At 41.1% G+C, this 24,700-nt stretch overlaps 2 protein-coding genes across 4 annotated transcripts; one reads left to right on the top strand and one right to left on the bottom strand.

Annotated features, from left to right (window-relative positions):
• The first annotated feature begins 2,988 nt into the window (after nt 1-2,988).
• On the top strand, nt 2,989-8,531 carry ybx1 (Y box binding protein 1). Of its 2 annotated transcripts, none has more exons than XM_086141830.1 (8): nt 2,989-3,248; nt 5,065-5,128; nt 5,379-5,412; nt 5,501-5,590; nt 5,707-5,988; nt 6,323-6,408; nt 7,525-7,811; nt 8,201-8,531. In XM_086141830.1, exons 1-7 carry the CDS (start codon nt 3,143-3,145, stop codon nt 7,763-7,765), a joined length of 903 nt encoding a protein of 300 aa, XP_085997956.1. In that variant the 5' UTR covers nt 2,989-3,142; the 3' UTR covers nt 7,766-7,811; nt 8,201-8,531. The 2 variants fall into 2 exon arrangements, with proteins under 2 accessions (XP_085997956.1, XP_085997955.1); XM_086141829.1 differs by having other exon boundaries at nt 2,990-3,248; nt 6,323-6,420.
• On the bottom strand, nt 8,531-23,024 carry arhgef16 (Rho guanine nucleotide exchange factor (GEF) 16). 2 transcript variants are annotated; one of them, XM_086141828.1, is made up of 15 exons: nt 22,875-23,024; nt 21,701-22,334; nt 21,242-21,290; nt 20,364-20,527; nt 19,329-19,385; nt 17,765-17,925; nt 13,855-14,007; nt 13,639-13,768; nt 12,647-12,721; nt 12,457-12,549; nt 12,119-12,270; nt 11,316-11,504; nt 10,826-10,896; nt 10,080-10,181; nt 8,531-9,985 (listed from the first exon to the last, which is right to left on the bottom strand). In XM_086141828.1, exons 2-15 carry the CDS (start codon nt 22,271-22,273, stop codon nt 9,846-9,848), a joined length of 2,109 nt encoding a protein of 702 aa, XP_085997954.1. In that variant the 5' UTR covers nt 22,274-22,334; nt 22,875-23,024; the 3' UTR covers nt 8,531-9,845. The 2 variants fall into 2 exon arrangements, 1 of the variants encoding a protein (XP_085997954.1); XR_015104381.1 differs by lacking the exon at nt 10,826-10,896.
• Between the last annotated feature and the right edge of the window lie 1,676 nt (nt 23,025-24,700).

The raw sequence follows: 24,700 nt of genomic DNA on the forward strand, positions 1-24,700 counted from the left end.
TATGCAGGTTGCTTCATTGGGGATCAATTGCTGAACTTGTCTGTGTCTGTTTGATATGAGCTTCAGTCACCATCACAGTTTTTAATGCCCAATGAATAGTGTGTATCCAGTAGTGGATCGACTATAAATATTTTATTTTACCTATTAGTTTGAGTCTTATTTAAACATCACTGTTGGCAAATTCGTACACTTAGAAACTTGTAGTCAGGTATAATGGTTTGAGTTGTCAGATGTGCTGCAATATCAGATTCATTCAGAATGCACAAGCAAATGAATCTTTTAAGACTTAAAGAATTACTTTTAGCATCTAGAATACTAGTTAAACTATCTTTCCCCTTGTTCCTGAATGAAATGTTCCCTTTCTACATTGCTCATTCCAGTTCATTCCCAGTGCTGTGTTCCTTTGTCAACTCTGCCACACACATAGCACACAAGCATGCAAGTGCACCATCCAGGAATTCTTAATCTCGGAAATTCAGGGATGTGCTTAATGTGGAAGGAGACTGAATGTATCAGTAAGAAATAGTCCACATGCGTAGAGTGATTAAAGTGATCCATCCCAAACTCATTGTGCAAAGGAGGGATACACTCAAGTGAAAAAAGCACTGGAGTCCTCCTCTGCACACACACTCCTGTGCCAAGCAATCCTCTGCTGAACTTATTGCTACCTCTCCTTATCCTAGCCATCTATACAAATCCAAGGCTGGACCCCATCCCCCATCCATGCTCCCCCTCTTCTGCCTTGGACTGCATTCTCTTGGCACAAAAGGACCCTTTTAGAAACAGGCCGTTCTTATGGGAGCAGGAAGAGAGGAAGAGTTTTTTTTTCTCGAGCTGGGGGGTGGGGGGTGGGGGTCCTTCACAGGGAGGCTTTCTGGGGTCAATGCTAAAGCCTATCTTTGTGTGGAAGAACAGGACTCAGCCATTAACAGGAATCTCTTCACACATCAGCCAGTGCTCATAAACAGTGCCAGTGGAGCATTAACATGACAATAAGGGAGGGGGGTCTCACACCCAGTCTGGGTCGGTCTGCTCTGTGCTACTGAAAGCCTAGATCCTGATTCACCCAGGGTAATAGTGATATTCAACCAGTTTTACACAGAGCAATTTGATTACATAAGTAGAAATACTTATGTAATACTTATGTACTTACTGTATGTCATAATAACCAATGTCTCTGGACACTCCCAATCTTCTGTCACAATCAATTGTCTAACAAGTGACTGACTGAGATGCAGGAAATTATTGTAGTGACCCCGGAATAGAAACTATATGCTGTTGCCCTGTCACTCTCCAGTCCTTTGCTGATCACTGGACTGCAGGTTTATCATATAGGATGTGGTCTGGTGATTGGTGGAGAGAGATGAGGGGAGTGGGAGCGGGAAGATTCGAGAAGGTAGAATGTGATGTGGAGTGCGGCGTCTAGCACGATTGTATCAAGATAAGTTGTTGAGAAGTCTCATTGCATACGTCTTCATTGAAGCATTATAATATATACTTAATGAGATGAGATGAGAACAACTTTATTTATCCCGGACATTGTTGTGCCAGAGTTCCAAGCAAAAACATAACAATAATAGATAATAGTAGGAAGGAGGGAGAATAAGAAATAAAATAAAATATAAATTGTCAAGGTTAAGGCTATCAGTGTTTTAAGGTCTTAAGTACAAAGGTTTGAAGATTCCCTGCGGCTGAGGGAAAAGGAATTAAAAAGTCTGATAGCCTCAGGTAGGAAAGACCTTCTGTGGCGTTCAGTGGAGATCCTTGGTGGTATCAATCTACAACTGAAAGAGCTCTGACAGGATGTCAGTGTGGCATGCAGGGGGTGCTGGAAGTTGTCCATGATGCTGAGGAGCTTCCTCAGCATCCCTCTCTCTGACACCTGCACAACAGACTCCAGCTCCACTCCCAGGACAGATCCAGCTCTCCTGATGAGCTTGTTGAGTCTGTTGGTGTCAGCTGTCTTGAGCCTGCTGCCCCAGCACACAATAGCGTAGAAGATGATGCTGGACACCACCGAGTGGTAAAACATCTGCAGCATGGTCCTGCAGACTTTGAAAGATCTGAGCCTCCTGAGGAAGAACAGGCGGCTCTGACTCTTCTTGAAGATGGAATTGGTGTTTAAGGTCCAGTCCAGTTTATTGTCCAAGTGGACACCCACTTGATTGAAATATTGATTGAAGTAATCATTTTATTTTGAAGAATATAATTAGGTGTAATCTTGATGTTGAAAAGTAGCATTATTCAGAACTTTGGGGTCTTATAGGTCAAGCTGAACGTCCAACCAATGATAGATGAGCATTTCAATTACGCTGCATGAATTTCTTTCCATCCGAATGGTTGAAATAGTTTATTATATTACATGTCTCTCAGTCCAATATCTACAATTTGTCATGATTCAGAATTTTAACAATATACCACACGCTGCCTTCTGAATGCAATAGGCTGATTTCATTACACTAATTTACCTACTTATCAATAATTTACTGAACATTTGATCCGATAGGTTACAATTAGAGTGACCGCTATTACTTGCACCTTTATACTGAAGATATTTCAGTCAAAGCCTCATTCCATTAACCTCTTACTGTGACCTCAGCATAATTGTATTGCATGAAAATAAGTTACCTATCACATTGCGTCGAATGAAATACGGACTAGACATTATCAGAGAAAGACGTGATAGGATTTTTAATATACTAATGATGCATTTGTTTGAAGGTGCCTTTCTATTGTGGATATTTGTACATTCTGGTGAATACGACACAAGATCAACCATAGTTTACTGGCCTTTCTGGGTTTGATATGCAAGCGATGTTACGTAGACAGGTGCCTTCGCTGATACCCAATCATTTTCCTTAAAATTATATTGACAGTTGTTGTAGCCAATACAAAGGCTTTACATTTTCCGTTACAGATTCTATCCAATCAGATAACTAGCTGGGCGGCCTTTCAGCCAGGAACTTTTGCCGGCACAGTTTCACGCTCTGCCCAGTTCGATCGGCAACGGGAGCGGAGAGAGGAAAGCTGAGAGCCCGAAGGCAGTAGCCCCCCACCACCGCCGGCCCAGGTTACCATCTAGCACCGGGAAACACAGCAGAGAGCCGCCGCCGGCTGAAGCCATTACCAACCAGTAGTAACCATGAGCAGCGAGGCCGAGACACAACCACCACCGCAGCCTGCTGCCGATGCGGAGAGCCCATCCAGCCCGGCAGCCGCAGCTTCCGCGGGAGATAAGAAGGTCATCGGTAAGTCTTCTGTAAATGCGCTAGTTAGCAGTTGTGGCTAGCAATGCACCAAAGTGGCGGTTGCTAACGTTAACTAGTCAATCACAACGTTAACAATCTGACACTGCAGTTACCTAGCATGCAGTTTACAATTGGTGGTGAGCTGAATTGGCGAAGCGTTTTTTTGCCAGCAATAGCTGTACACAATCCACGTATTTGATAAATCACAGTAGATATTTATCAATCAACTACTTGTGTTTGACACATTTTTTAGGATAATTATTATTCTCCGTTGACGTCGAGTGCTCGGCGCTGATGATGAATGGGACCAAAAAAATCGTAAATGTCAGTTTCAGAATGGGTAACATCAATCTAAGATCTCGTATATTTTTTCAAACGTTTAGTATGACAACTTCATTACACACGCTTGCTAATATTAAGCAGCTATAGCATTATATACATCTAACGAAGCAAACGATAATCCACCATTGATAGCCGGGTAATCTGTCCGGTTCATCGGCCTTCCAACGTCCATAAGCACTGCGGAATGCCATGTTGCCGGCTGGCCGTAACAAGTACAACCGTTGGAGTTACAACCGTGTTTACAGCCGAGAGACGTCTCTCCGGGGCGATCGCAGTGGTGATAGTATAACGTTCATAGCACAAAGTGTTGCAACTTATAATCATGGAGTACCCAATCATTTCAAAATAATCGGTAGGCGTAATACACTATGCCGTCGAAAACAAGCTAACGCTAGTCGCTGCCCGTCCCTTTGTTCACACGAAAACCCCAGGCTACGTATTGACAGGTTTCTGGCCAAACAGTTAAAATAAACGCCAAGGCTCGAAACTGGCTGGGAGAGGTGAGCCTTCACACATGGGTAGTTTCCCAAGCATCAATTTGAAAACCTCAATGATAACCTGTTTTACTCGACATCCTTTCGGCCTACCTTAGCTACTCAATAGCAACGGTGTGTATGGCTAACGATGCAGCGTTAGCCTATCCAACTATCGTTAGCTATTTACATGGCTGAAGGGGCCACTCAAAATGTCCGCCGACCGACTTTACACTTTCATTTAGAATTCAATTATTTTCGTCAGGCGAAACAACAACTGAATGCATATTATCTACTAAAACTGAAGACATTTCTTGAATTATAAACTATTCCATGGGCATCGGGAGTTTTCGCTTGCTGGCTCCAATCCAACCACATGGTTGAGACAGTTAGCCATGCTATCTCGGTAGCCTGACTTGCTACTTGCTAACATATCCGGGCGCGACATCACCACGTGTGAACTCTCAAGTACTCAGCTGTACATCTTAAAATGGGGCAGTGGGTTTGTAGCTATTGGTCGATTATGACATCTGTGACCCTATATTTAGCTTATAAAACATCATCGTGCTCATCATGTTATGCATATGTACACAGTTCCTTCAGACAGTTGGTTCGGATAATGTAACTTGAATGAAATTCTATCTGGACCATTGCTTGTGTAGTAATTATTGGCTCATGTGTTCTGGGTGGATAACTCACCCTTAGTGCAGCTGGCACAAGGCACCCAGAGCACTATAAAAAGAGTGACAGTTGCGAGTTAAATATAACTTCAACAATGTTTGTGGGATTGGTTGGTCCTCATCATCTGTCATTTGAGTCCCTTGCCTTTTCCCATCAGGAAAGGTCCGAGGTCTTGTACCTCACAAAGATTAAGCAGAAATGGCTGATGCTATGAAAAGAATAGTTTTCACCTTATTTCGCATACACACCCCTATATCTCTGGACAGGGTGTAAATTAATTTAGCTAATGTTTGATCTTGATTTGATATTTTCTCTTATAGCAACAAAAGTCCTGGGTACAGTCAAATGGTTCAATGTAAGGAACGGATATGGTTTCATCAATAGGTGAGTGATCCTTTACCCCAAATGTACTTTATGGAGACCCTTACTGTCTGTGGAGAGACATCCACAATCCTATTATGGCTTTGATTTGCTTACAATGCTAGCAGACGATTTGTCTGCTGGCCTGCATGCTGTTATTACTTCAGGACCCAATTAATCCTCACACTTGCATGTCAGGATGCAATCTGTCCACACACAAACTGTATTGTACTGCTGACTAGGTATAATGGATTGGTATTCTTTTTTAATCTAGGAATGATACAAAAGAGGACGTTTTTGTACACCAGGTAAGTTCTGACTGACGGAATGCATCGGGTGTATCATGTTTCGTATTAAATGAACACAAAATCTCATCTCTAACTTCTGCGGTTTCAGACAGCCATCAAAAAGAACAACCCAAGAAAATACCTTCGTAGTGTTGGCGATGGAGAAACTGTGGAATTTGATGTAGTTGAGGGAGAGAAGGTACTGTCTGGATTTCGGTGACATCACTAACTTAATTCCAAATATTTGATTCTATCTGGTTTCTCAGTTCATCATTTTTCTTCTTTTGAATTACATATTAATTGTTATGTCTACAGGGAGCAGAGGCAGCAAATGTCACCGGCCCAGGAGGTGTTGCAGTCCAGGGAAGCAAGTATGCCGCTGACAGAAACCGCTATAGACGTTACCCTCGAAGAAGGGGCCCTCCCCGCGGTGGAGACTATCCAGAGAATTACCAGAGTGATGGAGAGGGTGAGGCAAGCAGTGGGGGACGCGACAAAGGCAGTCGAGACGGGGGAGAGAGTGCCCCTGAAGGAGACTTGCAGCAGCAGCAACGCAGGCCCACATACCCTGGCAGACGGCGCTACCCACCATACTTTGTACGTAGACTGTTCGGCTGCCGGCACCTGTACACCGATGTACCATGAGAAGGGAAGACTGCTTCAGGGCTAACGTCCTGAAGCTGGCACTCAGGCAACCTATGACAAAGTTGGAACCCTTAGTATGCTGATGTCATGCATTACAAAACACTCCTTTTTGATGTGGTTGTGAAACACAATGCTCGGTGTATCGGGGGTCTTGCCAGTCTTTTGCAAATTCAAATGGGCCCTTTACACGAGCTCTTAAACTGGGTAGTGTAAATATGCTCTCTTACAATTGTTAATTTTGCATCTTCAAAGTAATGTGTCAGTTGTTTGACATGTTTGCTTACAGGCAGGTGAGGGAGATGAAAACCAGGGAGGTCCAGACCAGGGAAACAAACCAGTGAGGCAGACTTACACCAGAGGCTTCCGACCAAGGTTCAGACCAAGGTTTGCATGTTGGCTTCATTGACGCAGGGCTGCAACAATGGTAAACAAATTGGCTTTCAGATTCTTGGATATAATGTTGGATTTTGCTGACCATTAATATATATAGCACCAAAAAATCTTTATGCAGTGCCTTTTACATTATAAAACAATGAAAGATATGCTGTCATTTACGGTCCTTCATTCTACTGTGTGTTAGACCAAGTCTGTTGCCCACATTTGAGCAGTCAGCTGACCAGAGAGCCTTCAAATGAAACTTGTTCATGTGGTTCGTTTTATTGAAGTTGACAGCCATTTAAGTATAAAATATATATTTTCAGTATTGAAAATGCATTGTCTGGCTTTTTTATAGTGCCACAGTCACACAGGTCACTAGCAGCTGCTGTGATGGCCCCTCTTCACTTAGTATTGTGATGTCAGGAAAATTGCTATTCCACATGTTTAAATGTTTGAAGTGTTCTTCTTTCATCTTTTTGATTTTATTTTTATTGTATCCTTACTGTCATAGAATTAACTGCTCATTAAAAAAACACAATTCAATAGATTAGAATAGATCAGTAGAATAAATAGTCTTTTTAGTTCTACAGTGGGGATATTAAAATTCACAATTGCAATGGAATTGTGATTTCTATGACATGAAAAGGATTAAAATGAATATGGATTACTTACTCGTAAGACCAACTCAGTCGCTAGTTAACCAAAGATGCTGCTCGAAACTATTTCAGGACATTTCTCTCATTTGCATTGACAGCAATAAGGCCTGCCAAGCTGACCTAGTCAGATCTGCTTCCCAAAAGTTGAAGTGCCTTTATGCACAAGAAATACCTTTGTTGCAGCCTAACCTCAAACTGCTGCTATGCATCCGAAATTTTTTATTAATATATATATACATTTTTTTCTGCTGTTGACTGTGTGTGTGTGTGTGTGTGTGTGTGTGTGAGCATGCGTGCGTGCATGTGTGTGTGTATATGTCTGTGAGCAAGTATGCATGACTTGTCTGCCAATTCCCAACCAGCATCTTGTCTCTGTGGGAGGCATTTATTTTCACCATTTATAATGTGAACTGGCTGCACTGAGTGCATTTTGCATTTTACTGCCTAACTTCAGGGGTCCACCCCGTCCTCGACCGGTGCGGGACGGTGAAGAGGACAAAGAAAATCAAGGTGGTGAAGGTGGTCAGAACCAACAGCCCCGTCAGCGGCGTTATCGCCGTAACTTCAACTACCGCCGCAGACGCCAACAGACAGGCGGCAAACCCGGCCAGGAAACAAAGGAGGCCAAGACAGGAGGTGACCCATCTGCAGAGAAAACGTCCGCTCCCGAGGCCCAGCAGGGTGGGGCTGAGTAGGAATCATCCTGCCCACCGGCACCTACCATCTTTTACCATCGTCCGGGTGAGTATTTGCTCTGGATTCAATCTTCTGTGTTCATTTACTTTGTTGAACCGTATTATGGTTCTGTGCAGAGCTCATTTAAAGATCTTCAAAATCAAACAAAGTTTTTTTCTGTTCCCCTTTTCTAGTAGAATAGATAACTTTTTCAAAGTGGCCCTGTCTAGCTTTTTTGACATTGCACTGGATGATCCAAAGCATGAGGTATGCAGTGGATTTGATAAAGCAAACTGTCTGGCTTGATAGAGCCACATGCTATTGTCTCACTTCCATATGACCAGCAGCTTTCGGGTTTGGATTATGATTGGATGATAATGCATTTGAGGGAACTCTGAATTGTGAACTGAAAATACAGATTAACACTGGACTGAATTTTTAATTTCTCCTTGCAGTTTTTTTGTCAACAAGAAGAAACATCAAACAAGATCTGAGCAATAAAGATTTGACTTGACGATCGTCACAAGCTTGCACCATGCATTTGACCAGATTACCACCGATTGCCTGCAGAATCTATGCAGACCTGTTATTTCCTTATTTTTACGTGACAGCTACAAAATGTTTTGGGGAAACAACATGTTTTTCTAAATCTGTCCTAAGTTTTTACACCAAATGGTTTTTAAAGAAAATTTGATATCTGGTCAGTTTGACATTTTTAAATAACTTTTTATGTATTCAAACATTTTAACAAAATGCAAGCTCAAATAAAAGTCCAGAAACCAGAAACAGTTGAGTGCTTTATTCTTGCTGGTAAATAGGCTTGAAACAGTGATGTAAACACAAACCTTGATTTTATTTAATTTTTTTTCATTTGTAAGGTCACAATGTAGCTGTTACAAATGCTTTGCCTGCATCAGATTTCACAACAGAATGTTTTCAAATGTGGGTGGATTTTATGTGCACAGCCCAAACCAGAGTGGGACAGTCATTCTGGTGATGGCTTGTCAGAATATCCATTAAAGCCACTTGCATCAACAAGGCTGCAGCTAAAAGTCACAGGTGTCCAGTCACATTGTTTTTTTGTCAATAAACTGTATAAAGACGCCATCATGGCAAATAACTTACCTGCCACAGTTAAGGCATTGGTTAGCTCATCAAAACAATTGGGTGCGGTTTATCTCCCTCCCAAAAGAATCAGGAAAATATTGTGAAGGAAATGGATAACTTCTTTTTCTTGTTAACCTGCTAATTGGATGTAATTAAATTATAAAATCATGTAATGCCTCAGGCCTGTTGGTATAATTTCAAGTCAGCCGGACTGTCTGCCTGGCCTCTTTTTGGAATAATACCCCCATCATCTGGCAGACTAATTTAATACACTGTTCAAGTGCGCCATTGGCAAGTAACTTTGCCAAGTTCATGCAGTACCCAGTTCCAAAGCAGTAAATTTAGATGCTGTGGAAAAAAAAATTTAACCAACCTCAATTACTACTTACATATGTATAGTGTATAGTGAATTTAACATGGCAAGTAGATAAAGTTTTATCTGTCACGTCAGGACAACTGAAAGAGCTTCTCTAATTGACACGTTTGATAGAATAAGGCGACAAAAGATTAGTAAGAGATTCAGGTTCTTCTTGAGGTGAGAAGCAAAGTGCAAGAGGACACTCACATTATCAGCATGCAGCTACGCATTTAAGGATATAGAGAAAAATACCATTTTGTAGATCTTAATGTTATATAAAACCAGAGTGTTGTACTGTTCATTTACATCCATTAGAAAATAGATTAATGCTGTACAGGATTATTTAAAAAAATCTGCAATTCAGATGGCTCTAAAAGAACTATTATTGTCCAATATGATACATTGGCCCTGCCTCTGTTATATCTATAACCCCACACTATAGATTACTCCATTGGCAACACCCGTGGCTGATTTGTGAGTGTTCTGCGCTTCGGTTTTCTGCTGGTACTGAACTTTTGAACCGTTGTCCATGCAGATTCTGTTGCTGTGTTCGATACCAGAACAAAGTTAACACCTTGGGCCTCACACTGTCAACTGACAGCAAGTGGATTGACCCCCACGCCAAAAAAAATCACTTAAACATTTGTCTCTTTGCGAAGGCGCTTCATTCGCTGCACATTGTTCTCAATGGCTGTGGGATTGGTGATCTCTGTGGCACAGCTGGCAGGAAACCAGCCTCTCTCTCCATCTCGCATTCTCTCCCCATAGCACCAGGCTAGGAAAAGGAGGAAGTTTCATGAGAAAAGGTGGTGATTGAGTGTGAGGATCTGGCAGTAGTTTACATGTGAGAAAAAGAGCCAAGAGCTCACCCTCTTCTTTCTGCAGAAGGATGACAAGCTCAGCTTGTTGGAGCCCCAGCTCATCTGGCTCCCTGGGCATGTAAGCTTTGGTGGCTTCGTATTGTGGCAGACCTTAAATACATTGGCATATGGCAATGTGAGTCAATAAATCACAATAATTCTTAGGATGTTTCTTGATCAAAAGAAATTAAGATCATGTTCTAAAACACGTGACTAAAGAAGATGCACACTATTTTCTCATAAGGTAGTTACCCTATCAAATATTCATTAGGAATACACTATCCTCAATGCCTCAAGTACAGTACAATGAGTAAGTAATGGACCTTTGGGTTTGACGATGACGAAAAAACACTGGAAAAAAAAATTGTTTGACACGGTTTATTAAATTATGACAAATAAGCTTATTGGATCAGGATTGCGATTTTTAAATGTGCACATTAGGTTCTACACTGGTTTCATGCTAATGACCACTCATTGGCTCATCTGGTCTGTTTTCAGAAAAATTATGAGTAGGGTGAGGTCAGGGGGGGAGTCGGGGGAAAAAAACAAATACTAACTGATTACAACTGAATTTTAAACAGTTACAGACTCACATGAAATGGAAAATGAATAAAACAAACTATCTGTTTTTGTTGCGCTGCCTCACAGCTGAGCCCTCCATAATAAAGAAGTAATTTATAGAGGAAGACTCAAAGAAAATTGTACATGGTGAAGTGCATTTCAAAACCTTACACTGGTAAATAAAACTGACTCACCATCCTTACTAGCTGAGTCCCCTTCTTGTTTATGCTCTGTGAGAGCGACTATCCAACGAGCCCGGTCTACCCTGCAAAATAGTGGGGAGAGACTGACCATTGTCATCTGTTACTCCAATCCCAAAAGTCTCATTCAATTTTTATTGTTTGCAAAAATTTCAGGTTGGTGGTCACCATTCGGTCAGTAGAGGGAACCAAACACATAACATTACGTTTGGTTTCCAGCTCTTAGAAGTACATGTGATTTAGATTAAAAAAAATGAAACAACAGGATCCCATTTTCAAATTGCTAACAGGCAATTTGAACATCAATAACAATGTTGCAAGAATGACTGCGCGTGCACGCACACACACTCGCACACACGACTGACAGAATTTCAAGTAAGATTTGATTAAAAATCCTTCTACATGAAACTACTTGGCATCCCCTCGAATTCTTTATTGCAGTGTATAAGTATATTTGAAAGTACAGCAAGGTGTTGTGCAGTACCTGGACTCTGCCACCAGGCAGGTCTGCTCTTGTCTCCCTTCACTATTCTTGCTCATTTGCAGTTTGAAGGACAGATAGTAGTTGGAGCTGTTCTTTGCAGGAGGAGAACTCTGTCCCTCTGTGTCCTCCCCAACATTCACCTCCACATGTTCCAGAGTGGCATAGTCCATCACCACAAAGCTCTCGTCACTGAACAAACATGTTTAAATTAGTTTAAAACTTTGATATCTCATTTGACATGCGTTATAAGCCATATTTTCATTATAATAGCTATTCTAACTGCACTTTCAACCTGTATTGTTACAACACGTGCAAAGCATTCCTTGTGTACATGTTAATAGGATTTCCTAGATGTTGTCACCTGAGGATTGGGTCAAAGTCTCTGCTTTACAATCCTGAAAAACAACTAGTGTTGTGAGAAACTCCTTAATCTGAGCTGACATTGTTTGGTCTCTTCCTAACTCAAAACAGACAGCTATAGTCAGCCAAGCTGACATGCTGAATACAAGACTGAAGAATCTTAGGTATGTATGGACCACATCCCTGCTCTCGCTCTCATCATCTATGTTTCTGTGGTCCTTGTGAGCAAGCAACAGGATCTGATGATTCCAAAGGAATCACCAGGGAATAACTTTGGGTCATTTTTGACAAAGGTCACTAGCTGATCATGGTTCAAAGGTTTATTTAACATGACAGTAAAATGGATTTGGAATCGCTCACTACAAACTGTATTTCATATTCCTGGACACTTTAAGTGAGATATTATTATTGTAGTAAAAGCAGTGTGTTGCAGTCTCACTGACCCCTTCTTCTTTGTCACAATCAGCACATCACTGAAGAGAAAGAGGTAGTAGCTTCTTGTGCTAAACGCCCTCCAGATGCTGAGCTCATCAGAGCAGACGGCCAGTTCACCGCGCTTCTTTAGCCAGCGTGATGAGGACACCAAAGGAAACGGCTACGAGAAAACAAGTTTAAACTTAGGATTAGAAAAAGCTGAATACGGTCTGCAGCACTAGACCTGCTGCATTACTACATGGGAGAGAATAATCTGCATTGTTTTCCAAGTTACAAAGTGTGTCCAACTCTCTGTGCAACCTTAGGACCCTGATGCAAAACCATGTGAACTCTAATCGTCTCATACCTTGATTTTCCCAAAATCCATCTGGTTCTGGATGGTGTACATCTGTTCTGTCCTCTCCATCCGCCTTGCGCCATCATTACAGCTGCTAACAAGCTGTCAAAAAATAATTATAAGAATGATAGCACTAAAGTGATATGGACTATGACCAAGGATTAATAGAGAGGTGTTTTGCTGGTGGAAGTAAGCCTACCTTGCTGATGGCATTGAAAGCCCACACTGCAGCAAAGTACTCCGCTGTCTTGTCCGGAGTTTTCTGGCAAATTGTCTGAGGACACAACACAAGTGTTTATGTTGTTCAGTGAGATGAGCCACACACAGGATACCTGCGTTATTTCTTCATTTAATTTTAAGTGTTACTTAACCTCTTTTGATGTCAAAAGACCTTTCTGCATTGTTTTTCGGCTTCTGTGTATAATGTGCTTACTAATTTGCCCCTTGGCTTTTGCCCCTAACTACTCCCCTGGCGCTGGTTGACAGCATGCCTACTATTCGTGGTTCATCCATGATGGGTTAATTGCAAAGAATTAATTTCCCCATGAGGATTAATAATGGATATATTATTGTTATTATTTGCTCATTTCCTCTAGATTGCATGTAATGAAAAAGGGTTACTTTTGCAATCTGTACTGCACTCACTAATTATGTCATGCGAAGCTCAATTATATGATGGTTCTTCTTCTCCTTTCAGCTTTTCCCTTCAGGGGTCGCACAGTGAATCAACCTTCTCCATCTAACCCTAAAATTATATGATGCATTTCCACATATTTCAATTCCCCAACAAATCAGTCCAGTAAAATGTAGTCTTAATTGCCATGTCAGTGTACAACAATACAGGTTCTCAGTCCATGCAGATTCATCTTAAGCATGGTGCATGGCAAATAGAGTAAATTAGTGAATGCCATGATACTCCTGCTACAAATCTGAGCACAGAAACCTTTAGTTTATGTGAATTTACACATAAATAAAATGTTTTTGTTCTTGAACAGAAAAAAATTAATCAAGCAAACAACATTAACAGGTGTCAACCTCAACAAAATTGTGATCACATTAGATTAGGATGTAATTAAAATCACAAGAAAATACTAAGTGTCTGTGTAATATAGAACAGACTAACATTCTCTGAGCAAACACCTGCAAAAAGCTCACGTCACTTCATTTTTGTTACCACAAGAATAAACTGACATCCAGCAGCAGCGGCAGCCTGGTGACCCTTTGCATGGGAAGAATAAGGAAAGAGATCATTGGGAGGCCTCCGCATTCACTGCTCCCTTCAATTTGCTTCAAGGTCTCCTTAAATGCAGCATTCCTGGTCCTGGGGAAACAAATTGAATGACTTTAGTAAATGCTTCTTTCTTCCTAAGGAAAGTCTGTACGTAGCATTTTTTTCCGGATACTCACAGAAGTTTCTGCAGCGTCCTCTGCTGGAAGGTCTCATTAGAACAATAGATGATGTAGGGATCAAAATGATGTGCAGCATGATTTTGAACTATATCGCTGATGTCCCTGATCACCGGGTTGTCATAGTGACGCCGCTCAAGGTCCTCAAAAAAACTGAAAATTGAGTGAGAAGTTTGTAATGAAGTGCAAGAATAGGTTCCCTCCCACAGACCTAATTATATGCATGCGCACAACTAATTCAGGATGAAGACGACTCACAATGCTTTGCTCCAAAAGATTTCAAAATTCAGGATAAGATTGTGGCACCATTAAAGTAAACACAAGTTTGGGAGCTTGTTTTTATACCGTAACTTCCCTATCATGTTTTGTGTGTCAGTCTTTTGACAGAACTTTTAGGATCAATGACTCTCATTAAACCTTCGATACAAACATAGGTATGTAATGGTGATCACTGAGGTTCTGAAAAAAAAACAACAGTTTCAAGACCCATTCTTTGTCCCTCAAGAATTCTTATCCTTATGCAACAATTACTGTTTTTTATGATGACAAAAAGACTGAAAATGAATGTCATTCCACCTAGACAGTGGTACTTAAGGATTTTTTGAAATAAAGTGAAAAGTCATGGTTTGTCACTGGCTAATATTTACTAGTTAAGGCTGGTTATGAGGGTTACTACAACTATGAACATCCCAACAGATATTCTGAAAACACAGACTTTGCAGTGGAGGGAATAAACGGAGGGGACTGAAACAATATCATCTATCTCATATTATGGCAGAGAGAGAGAGAGAGAGAGAAAAAGAGAGACAGATCACTGGAAGTTAACATAAGTGAGGAATCATGGCAACTTTGGAGTGTATTTTCTGTTTCAGAGGCATGGCAAAAAGGAAGACACCCTGTATCCCTTTTCTGCCATTACCAGTTTACAGACATTTTCGACAAACAGGAATACATCTGAGAGCAGAAAAGAAATAGGGTCAGACTTTGTGCTTTTATCAACAACAGATGGTGACACCCTAGTCACTTAACTGTGAAGGAGCCTTTCTGCAGGCATTATCCTGTTTGGAGTGGGGCTGAGATTATGTTACAACTACACTTGTTTGTGACACTTTGTGCAGAATACTTGGTTTAGGAGTGAACAACTGAGTGCATTTGATGCTGGTCGTGTGTGTTTGGGTATGTATGTATATGCTTATATATATATATATATATATATATATATATATATATATATATATATATATATACACACACATACATATGTCTGCAATTCCCTGTGGGATTCTTTTGAGGAAGAAAGCACAAACAAACTTCATGGGTCCACAGTGCTTTTGACAACAAACAGCCAGGCTTGTTGGAATGGGAGTCAGAGCGTGTACTGACTGTAGTAATAGTACTCTGTTGCACGAGCCTCACATTGGGGAGATTGCATACACGGTAATACAGATAGCAATTCATCTTCCAACCTTCAACCAAACTGCTCCAGTACAAAAGGTGCACACATACTACTGTTTCACATGATTTCTGTTTTTATTTATTTATTTTTTTTAATGCAGAAGTCACCAAGCCTGTGTGAAGCCTCCATACGGCTCACACATTGCACATGCTTCAACTTGTCTGCAGCACAACATCCCAACTCTGATACCACATGTAAAGAGCTGGACTATTGATCAGCCAGTTTCAACCATTCACAGGCCCACATATGTTATACACGTATAAAAAGATGTTAATAACACATATTTTAACCTACAGCTGCAGCCATTGTTTTACTAACACAATGAATTCCGGTTTTATGATATCCATAGGTCACCCTGTGTTAACTTTGGCTTTCGGCTTGTTAACTTCCGCTCAGTATGGTATATATGGTAATAATGCTACATTGTGCTGCTTTGGGTATAAATTCCAGTCTAAGGGAAACACAGGGACTGATGCCAGTCTACACAGCTTTCCAAGGGATAAGAAGAGAAGACAGAAGCGGGAAACTTGTGGACGTACACAACTTCCTAAGGACCCGGGGCTGTGTCTTGCTGCTTCTATCCAGATGAATTGGACACATTTAGCCGACCTAAGCTGCTGAAAGAGCTCATGGGTGCCATTTTGAATGGACATCAAACACATTGCCTACAGTTTTCTTTCACAAACATACAGGTCCCTGGGAAACAAGTGAGGCCGGCTTGAAGAAACGCCACAGACAAGAGATGCTGGGTGTTCTCCTGCGAGGATGTCAACAACCCACAGTCTTAAGAAGTAGCATTTGATGATGAAAGGCCGGGCACCAGCATGATGACAGAGGAAGCTGACGACGAGTCACCTGGCCGGTCAACAAAGCAGGCCCTAAATCTACACTGAACAGCCGATGACAAAAAGTGGAGCTCCTCACAACAGATGCTCTCACTGTTAGCATAGTAACGCAACTGCAGCACAGACACCAACAGCTTTGGCCGACTCTTGCCTCGTTGTGTCTTTGTTCGTCATCATTTTGACTTGTGTCTTCAGCATTATCCTCCTTGCCCATGTCTATTATTGGTTCAATTGGAAGGGTTGCACAGCTGCTATGTTTCTGCACTGTAGACTAAAATAAATGGGACAGAACCCAGTGCAACATCATGACATCAGTACTGTAACAGCATTGCGAAAATGTCAATGAAGGCCAAAGAAGAGTAAAGATTAAGAGCACCTAATCTGATCAACTTTAAATAAAAATGTATTTATGGTCCAAGTTTGCTTTATATATTAAAATTTCAGCCAGTTTATTGAAATAAAACATTTAAGTTTAACCTGGCTCCAAAAAGTGAGTACTGATAACCCTTTCACATGTAGTGGAAGCTAGTGGGATAGATAGCATGGATGACTATGAACATATGTGTGTATTTCATCCAGCGGGCCCGGTTTTCCAGTGTGTGCTGCTCTATGTGCCTTTGCGGGACTTTTCTTATACAATCAGAAAGGCTGCCACTCAATCCTACCCTACGATCTGTTAAGATTATTCAGTGCTTTGCACGGAATATTTTGAATGATCATGGTAAAAGCGTCTAGTGGGCTTAGGGGAGGCCAGGGGGTACAGGGACATAAGTCTCATAGGTCAGATTAAGGTTATTTAGTTCTAGTGTTTCCCAACATCAGCTTTTTAACAGCAGTGTTCTATTAAAGCGAGTCTGTGTCTTTTAAAACAAAACAGAACCCCCTTTTGAATTTCATTTCCTCTGTGACCCTCAGTCTCAACAATCTGGGAAGCACACAGATCATCTTTTTTTTAAACTCATACTACTGGTAAAAACCTAATTATTAAAAACATCAAGAAAACTCCTTCTGCCAATACTTTTAAGTGTGTCACTGAAGCAAAATCAAAAAAAGATGGTTGACTTTCAAACACGCCATTGTACATTGCCTTATAAAAAGGAGTAAAATGACACAAAAAACAGCCCAACTTAAGAGTCAATTTTACTGCAAAGGTATTGCAGTAAAATGTTCTACTTTATGCCTTCGAAGATCTGGTTATAGAGAAAAACCAAGACAAAGGGGATCAAAGGGAGACATTTTCTGGGTTTCTTCAAGTATTCACGTGAGCAGACGAAGGGACTGAGCAACATAGGAAGCTTAAAGCATGCTATCTTCAAAATTTCAGAAAACCACCCAGTCTAACAAGGTAGTAGAACCAGTTTGGGTAGCAAGTTTTAACATGCTGAAGGAGCCCAAGGCACTACAACACACCAAGGGAAACTATTCCACTATTCTTAAAAGAAATATACAGTTCTCAAATACACAACAACCACGGAAAACAGGATGGGCATTTTAGCAGCCTCCTCTCGGCAATGATGTAACTTTCCAAAGGTTCTCTCATTGTGCTTTAACATACGGATACAACACACATGCAGGCACACAAGCGAGACTGAAAGTGAGTTGTGCCCACCGTTTGCTGACTTGATGGATGACAGAGATGTTGGAGAAGAGGTGATGGTGCTCTGTGGCCGTCATCGTTTTCCTCAGAGCTTCGTTGCTCTTGAAGTGACGCACCAGGATTCCCAGGCTGTGCAGGTATGAATGCTCTGATGTGATTATTTCAAAAATGGCCTGACAAATGACAGCACATTATTTATTAGGTTTTGATTAATAAAAAGCATGTTTCAGACTCAAGTGACTGCACAATAATTTGTAAATATTGCTGGATAAAAGGACTGATTATCTTTGTGTGAGTCCAACCAAAAACCAGCAGACAAAACAATAACTATATTAAAACACATAAGCAACATGAAATGGCTCTCTTTATCTGATGTTTCCTGCAAAATAAGCGTAAATATGCTTCTGCCATTGACATGAGTATTTTCATTAAGTTAAAAAAAACAAAAAACAAACAGATGATAGTTGATATTCAGTCTGTTAGACAGGACTCTCCAACAACTCAGCAGTACAGTGTAAGGTCAAAAATGTCTTCGTAAATCTCAGTGTGTCTAAAACACGCTTTAAATGCTTTCATTCACTGATCAGTATATATGAATTTTAAAATGAAGTTTGGAAAAATATTCAGTAATACAACTAGACCCATCGGGTCACAAACAAAGAGCACAAACAGATGAGACCTTGGAGCTATTACAAAGACAGGGTGCGGCTTTATTTTGGCACAGAACTGCACACAGGGTGGACCTTTGATATTGACATAAGATCAACTCTCACACTGCTGAAGGGGATAGAAGGAGTAGAGGGGAAATGTATTGACCAGAAAAAATGCTTACACTTCAGTGGTATGATGCTTATTTGTTTTCCTCTTGCTGAAATGTAATGTGCTTTTTTATCATTGCAACATTTTTAACTCGGTCTCTGCTTTGGAAAGTCATCCTTTTTGAAAGGTGTGGGATTTGAAACAAGTGGAAAGTTAGGAGGCGGCGAACAAAAAATAATGTTTGAGTTATTGAGTCAAGATATGAGCCTGTTGCATTTCCTTTGTGTAACATAATGAGCTATAATGAATCATGACAAAACCCCATGAAAGAAAAGCACCAGCTGTAGCTGTAACAGATTATTTTCTCTCTACCCCAAGCTTGGATTGAGCACAAGACACCAGAACTGATTTTGTCATCTTCAGGAAGAAAAAAAAACAAATTGTGGAGGAGTTGATTTGCAAAAATACATATAATTGTAGAATTATATCAATCAGATCAATGCCCCTCCCATATAATTCAATATATGAACAGACAACAGAGCAGGAGTGAAAACCTGTCAACATAGAGTCAGTTTTTACCCCATTTCCCCCAAAAAAGTTATCCTAAAAGTAAATCTCCAGCCCCCTGAGAATATCTCTGTAGAGCAGTGTTCTTTATATTATATACTTCTACAGTTTTGCCTGAGTGTGAAACAGAATTAGAATCTTGCACAAAGACGAACATTAAGACAGTCTTAAACAATACAATGGTTTTGCAATGAATGCAGAGCTGCACATACAAATGAATTCAAAACACAATGATTCTACTTGTACATACTTCTTGTCTCTTCCTCTCTTGAGGGGTGATCAGGTTCAAGATGCCCGTGTCCTTCACCTTTGGAAGAGATGCAACAAGGACACAGGGTTAAGTTCCTTCAGGCTGATGTGATTTGAATGAGAATTTAAAATGACACAAAAATAATGTTTCCATCCTGTCACCCAGTGAAAAATCCTCTCATATCAAGTGTGAACCTAATCAGTGTTTCTTAAAGAGCAGGTGGCATTTGATGAAACTTAATGTATAGGTGGCACAGATAGCTGGGAGATGTATAGGTAAGTCCCTTTTTTCTACACCTGTGTGTATCAATCATGTAATCCAGTATGGAAAAATTCAGACATGTCGCACAAACAAATGAATAATGAATGAACAATAAAATGTACGTTTTTTTTTAAATAGAAACTATTTTTAAGATGGTATTTTAGTATTCAAAATATTCACAATATGAAGTAAATTTGTAGAGAAATATAATACATGAACTAAGAAAAATATCAATTTCAAAATCATTGCACCATATGTTGTAGATTGTGACAGAATGTCAACAGTTAGGCTGTTTAGCGGTTTTAAATATTCAAATAAAGCCATGCACAATACTTAAGTTAAAGGATTTTCAATGTGATGGATATACAGCAAAGTCCTAATATGATTTAGAAATTAATTGTTAAACTTCACTTACACAAACTATAAGAAACATTAATCTCAAAACAACATTTGTTGACAATAGAATAGCCTTTTACTGACACTGTGTTTCAAAAGACAACGGAATTGTAGTGCTGCTCCATGGTGTAGGAAACAAATCAAATGGGGATGGTACCAATAAGATTCACAAAATAATAATAAATGATGCATAAAAAAATGATGCAATAAAGTGAGATGTGCAACTGGATGACAACTCAACAAAGAAATGACGAGAAGAATCACAGGCTTGTGTGTTGACTTTCCCTCTATGATATTATCACCTCCAGCACTTTTGCAGAAATCTTAATATTTAATTTCATTGTGTTTGTGTCAATGTGAGTGCAAGCGTAGACTTACCTGTGGCAGCTGGCTCCATGTGAGCTGTGCGGGCCTGTAGCTCTTCACCACAATTCCCTGGTCCTCTTCAGGAGGCTCCACCACCACAAAGTCATCAAGCAGTTCATCCTGATTAGTTGAATGCAGCCCTCGCTCACGGACATCCTGGTAGAGGCGCGGTGTCGCTGAGGAGCAAATCCAATAATAAAGAAGTGTCAAGACAGTGGATTCACCAGGTCAAGGTTAAACATTATTTGGTCCCTGATATTATGAAGACTATAACTGAGGATAGTAAAAAAAGAAAACCCTCCCAAATCACCATCCATCAAAATGAGTCAACCACTCTCTCAGAAAACTCAGAAAAAGCCAATCTTCAAATCTTCAAGATGGAAGGCTTTTTGCAGGGATGAATGTTATTCAAGTTAGCCCAATAGAATGGCAAATGTGAGGAAGTAATGGAGTAAAATTAGTCAGTGACCAAAATATTTTAAATCATTCGTTCTTTTCGGACCAGGGATATTTCATCTGAGCCTCACTGTCAACCATATAAATATCGCTGGAAACTTATTGTAACTCAAGCGCTCAAGACAAAAGAAGTAGCTGAGGTTGCAGGTCGGTATAATTCAATACTCAAGACACAACAATGTGACACTTAGAATGCGGAGAATGTCCACAGTGATTTCCTGTTCTCCCCTCTGCTATTAACTTAGGGGATCCTTACTAAGATGGGGGAAATTGGGAAGATGGCATTCACAAATCAATTCCAGTTTGCCACTGACAATAGGCATTGTGCAGCACATAACTCCAACACATTCGAACCAAAAATGAACTTGCCACTTATTTGCACTCATGCAGCCAAAATTAGAGAAGTGGACAGAGTGACACATCAGTGAACATACCATCTTTGAATGATCCACGGTTCTTGTTCCTTTTTCTTCCCAGAGTCCGCTAGAAGACAAGTTTAATGTGGAATACATTATCCTTAATGATCACTATACATTTTTCCCCAAGAAATTCAGTAACTCCTATCTTTGGCATATTAAGGTAAAAAAAAAATCTTCTGAAGACTTACTCACCAGAGACATTAATCAGATGATTTACAAAAAATGTATCGAAACATACAATTATCACAATGATTCAGAGAGAGGTCATGTCAAAATACAACTAGAAGTATTGTTACCACGACCCACAGAGGAACTAATGTGTACTGACTGAGCCACGTTTTTAAACTCACACAAGAATTTAAACAGTCATCTGGTTGGATGAATCGATTATTTTAAGTCGAGTCATACTAACCATCAGGTAAGTTTGTCATTAAAGTAGCCAAGAAATTCATCCCTTCTGATCTGGGCATGTACCTTGCGTGCAGGACTACGGGCTGGACCAGGACTCGACGTTCTTCCCTCTTTGACAGGTTTCAGAGCGGATGCCGTTCCTTTACCCGCTGCTATGGCTTCAATATCCAGACTGGTCACGGCCGCCCTGTACGATTTGTTTCGACGATTTCTCCTCAGTGCGAAACCATCTCCGTCACTATCATAATCCTCCCATGACACATCGGGTCCCTGAGTTGAATGACGGCTTCGGGATCCACTTCTTGAATTCTCCAATCCTAGTGGGAAGGTCACCACAGTGGTGTGGTGGCGATTTTTCGGCCGGCCGGCTGCAGATAAATTCTTGGGGATGAGCTGGTGGGAGCCAATTTTTAGTGGACTTTGGGTGGTTAGAAGGACCCTTTGAGGCAAAACCAACGCATCTACTTCATCTTCCTGGGGTGCGGATGTTTCGGGCTGGGATGCGGGGGAGCTGTGGGGTTGTGACTCAAAGCTTTCGTCACCCGGCTCAGATATATGGAGAACTGTGGTGAAACAGCTCTCAACAACGAGGGGAGCCTGTTCAGCTGTGGAGCTGTCGGACAGGTTTTGAGCCATGTCCTCCCACGGTCAATCTGCAAGGGCCCACTGATCTCTGCTCCTACAACATCGGAGGAGTCTGAGGACGAGTCAACAAAGTATTGTTGAAGTAACGGCAAGAGAGGCAAAGCACAAGAGGGGACATGTCTAAAGTGTGACTTTCATTGGAAATAAAGAAACAGCTGGGGTAACAGTTGTATATGATGAGTGGAAGACCCCAAAATACCACCAGTGACCTATAGAGGGGCTCCCCGTTTCGATCAACTGCACTGGCTCTCAGCAAAATGGGCGAGAAGCAATGGTCCGGTTTCTGCGTCACAATTGTCCAGGACCTCGCACATATTTACGCGCATTTGTCCGGCGCACAAACACGATTCTAGATCGGGCACCTTCTAACTTGTTTTATTTGAATTGAATTCACATTAAGTCAAGCGCGGCATAAAGTTGAATATAACTAAATATTTGGATTTTCATAAGTAAACTAGTGTGTCTCAGGGCTGAATCAGGGATTTCTTTCCGCTCGCACAGAGAAGGATTCATGGGTGGGAAGAAAAAAAAATGTTTAGCCTCCATTCCCACGGTAATAGCAGCAAGGTGACACGGTGTTTCCGGCCCTTACCTGGGTGAGGTGACCTTTCCCGGAGCAGCTCTCCAGCGGCGCAGTGTCCGGCGGAGGTTGAGGAGCCGCTCCCCGGCAAGCTGAGTGTTGCAGCGGCTTGTTAGTGCGCCGCTCCTCCTTCCGCCACACACTTGTCCTTCACTCACTTCCTCCTCTTCTTCAAGCGCTCGTGGGTTCAACTGTGACGTCACTGCAGGTAATGGTCGGGCCGCCGTGAGAGGATCCTTCCGCTGCTCCGGAACAAATCCCCTCTAAGTGGGCCAATGTTTGTATTTCCCCTTACAAACTAATTAAAGCCTTGCACACTGGAAATAGAAGGTAATTTTCATCTCCTCCGTTCAACCCGTTTTAAAACACCGCACGAAAAAAATTCCTCCATGCAAGTGCATTTCACAGTTCTAAACTCTTATGTTTATTGGCATCTTGCAGTAGCTTTTTGCTGCCGTCTGGTGATCAATTAAACTCATTACAGTTTATCAAACACATAAGCATGCGGTTTATAGATAGATAATAATCTCAGAATCAGAGATACTTTATTGATCCTAGAGGAAATTAACTGATCTCAGTTGATCCATATAGCAAAGAAATAAAGATGAAATATATAGTAGGACAAAAACGTATTTATTCAACCACGAATTTTGCAAGTTCTCCCATTTAAAAGATGACAGAGGCCTGTCATTTTCATCATAGGTACACTTCGACTATGAGACACAGAATGAGAAAAAAAATCCATATAATTACATTGTCTGATTTTGAATGAATCTATTTGCAAATTATGGCGGAAAATAAGTATTTGGTCAAGAACAAAGGTTCATCACAATACTTTTTTTTATTCCCTTTTTTGCAATGACAGTGGTAAGTCTTTCTGTAAGTCTTCACAAGGTTTTCACACACGGTTGCTGGTATTTTGGCCCATTCTTCCATGCAGATCATCTCTAGAACAAGGATGTTTTGGTGCTGGGCAACTCGGATTTTCAACTTCCTCAAAAGATTTCAGTGGGGTTGAGATCCGGAGACTGGCTAGGCCACTCAAGGACCTTGAAATGATTCTTATGAAGCCACTCCTTCGTTGCCTGGGCGGTGTGTTTGGGATCATCGTCATGCTGAAAAACACGGCCATGTTTCATCTTCAGTGCCCATGCTGATGGAAGGAGGTTTCTACTCAAACTCTCACCATAAATGGCCCCATTCATTCTTTCCTTTACACGGATCAGTCGTCCTGGTCCCTTTGCAGAAAATCAGACCCAAAGCGTGATGTTTCTACCCCTATGCTTCACAGTAGGTATGGTGTTATTTGGATGCAACTCAGCATTCTTTCTCCTCCAAACATGACAAGTTGAGTTTGTTTCATCTGACCGTAGGACATTCTCCCAATCCCCTGCTGGATCATCCAAATGCTCTCTAGCAAACTTCAGACAGGCCTGGACATGTACTGGCTCAAGCAGGGGGACACGCCTGGCACTGCGGGATTTGAGCCCATGGTGGTGTTGTGTGTTACTGATGGTAGTCTTCGTTACTTTGGTCCCAGCTCTCTTCAGCTCATTCTCAAGGTCCCCCTGTGTGGTTCTGGGATTTTTGAGATCTTGCGTGGAACCCCAGATCGAGGGAGATTATCAGTGGTCTTGTATGTCTTCCATTTTCTAATAATTGCTCCAACACTTGATTTCTTCACACCAAGCTGCTTACTTTTTGCAGATTCAGTCTTCCCAGCCTCGTGCGGGTCTACAGTTTTGTTTCTGGTGTCCTTTGACAGCTCTTTGGTCTTGGCCATAGTGGAGTTTGGAGTGTGACTGTTTAAGGTTGTGGACAGGTGTCTTTTATACTGA

Source organism: Fistularia commersonii, chromosome 34, assembly GCF_037954325.1.
Source record: "Fistularia commersonii isolate RoL2024-O1a breed Wild chromosome 34, RoL_Fcom_v1.0, whole genome shotgun sequence".
NCBI classification, from domain to species: domain Eukaryota; kingdom Metazoa; phylum Chordata; class Actinopteri; order Syngnathiformes; family Fistulariidae; genus Fistularia; species Fistularia commersonii.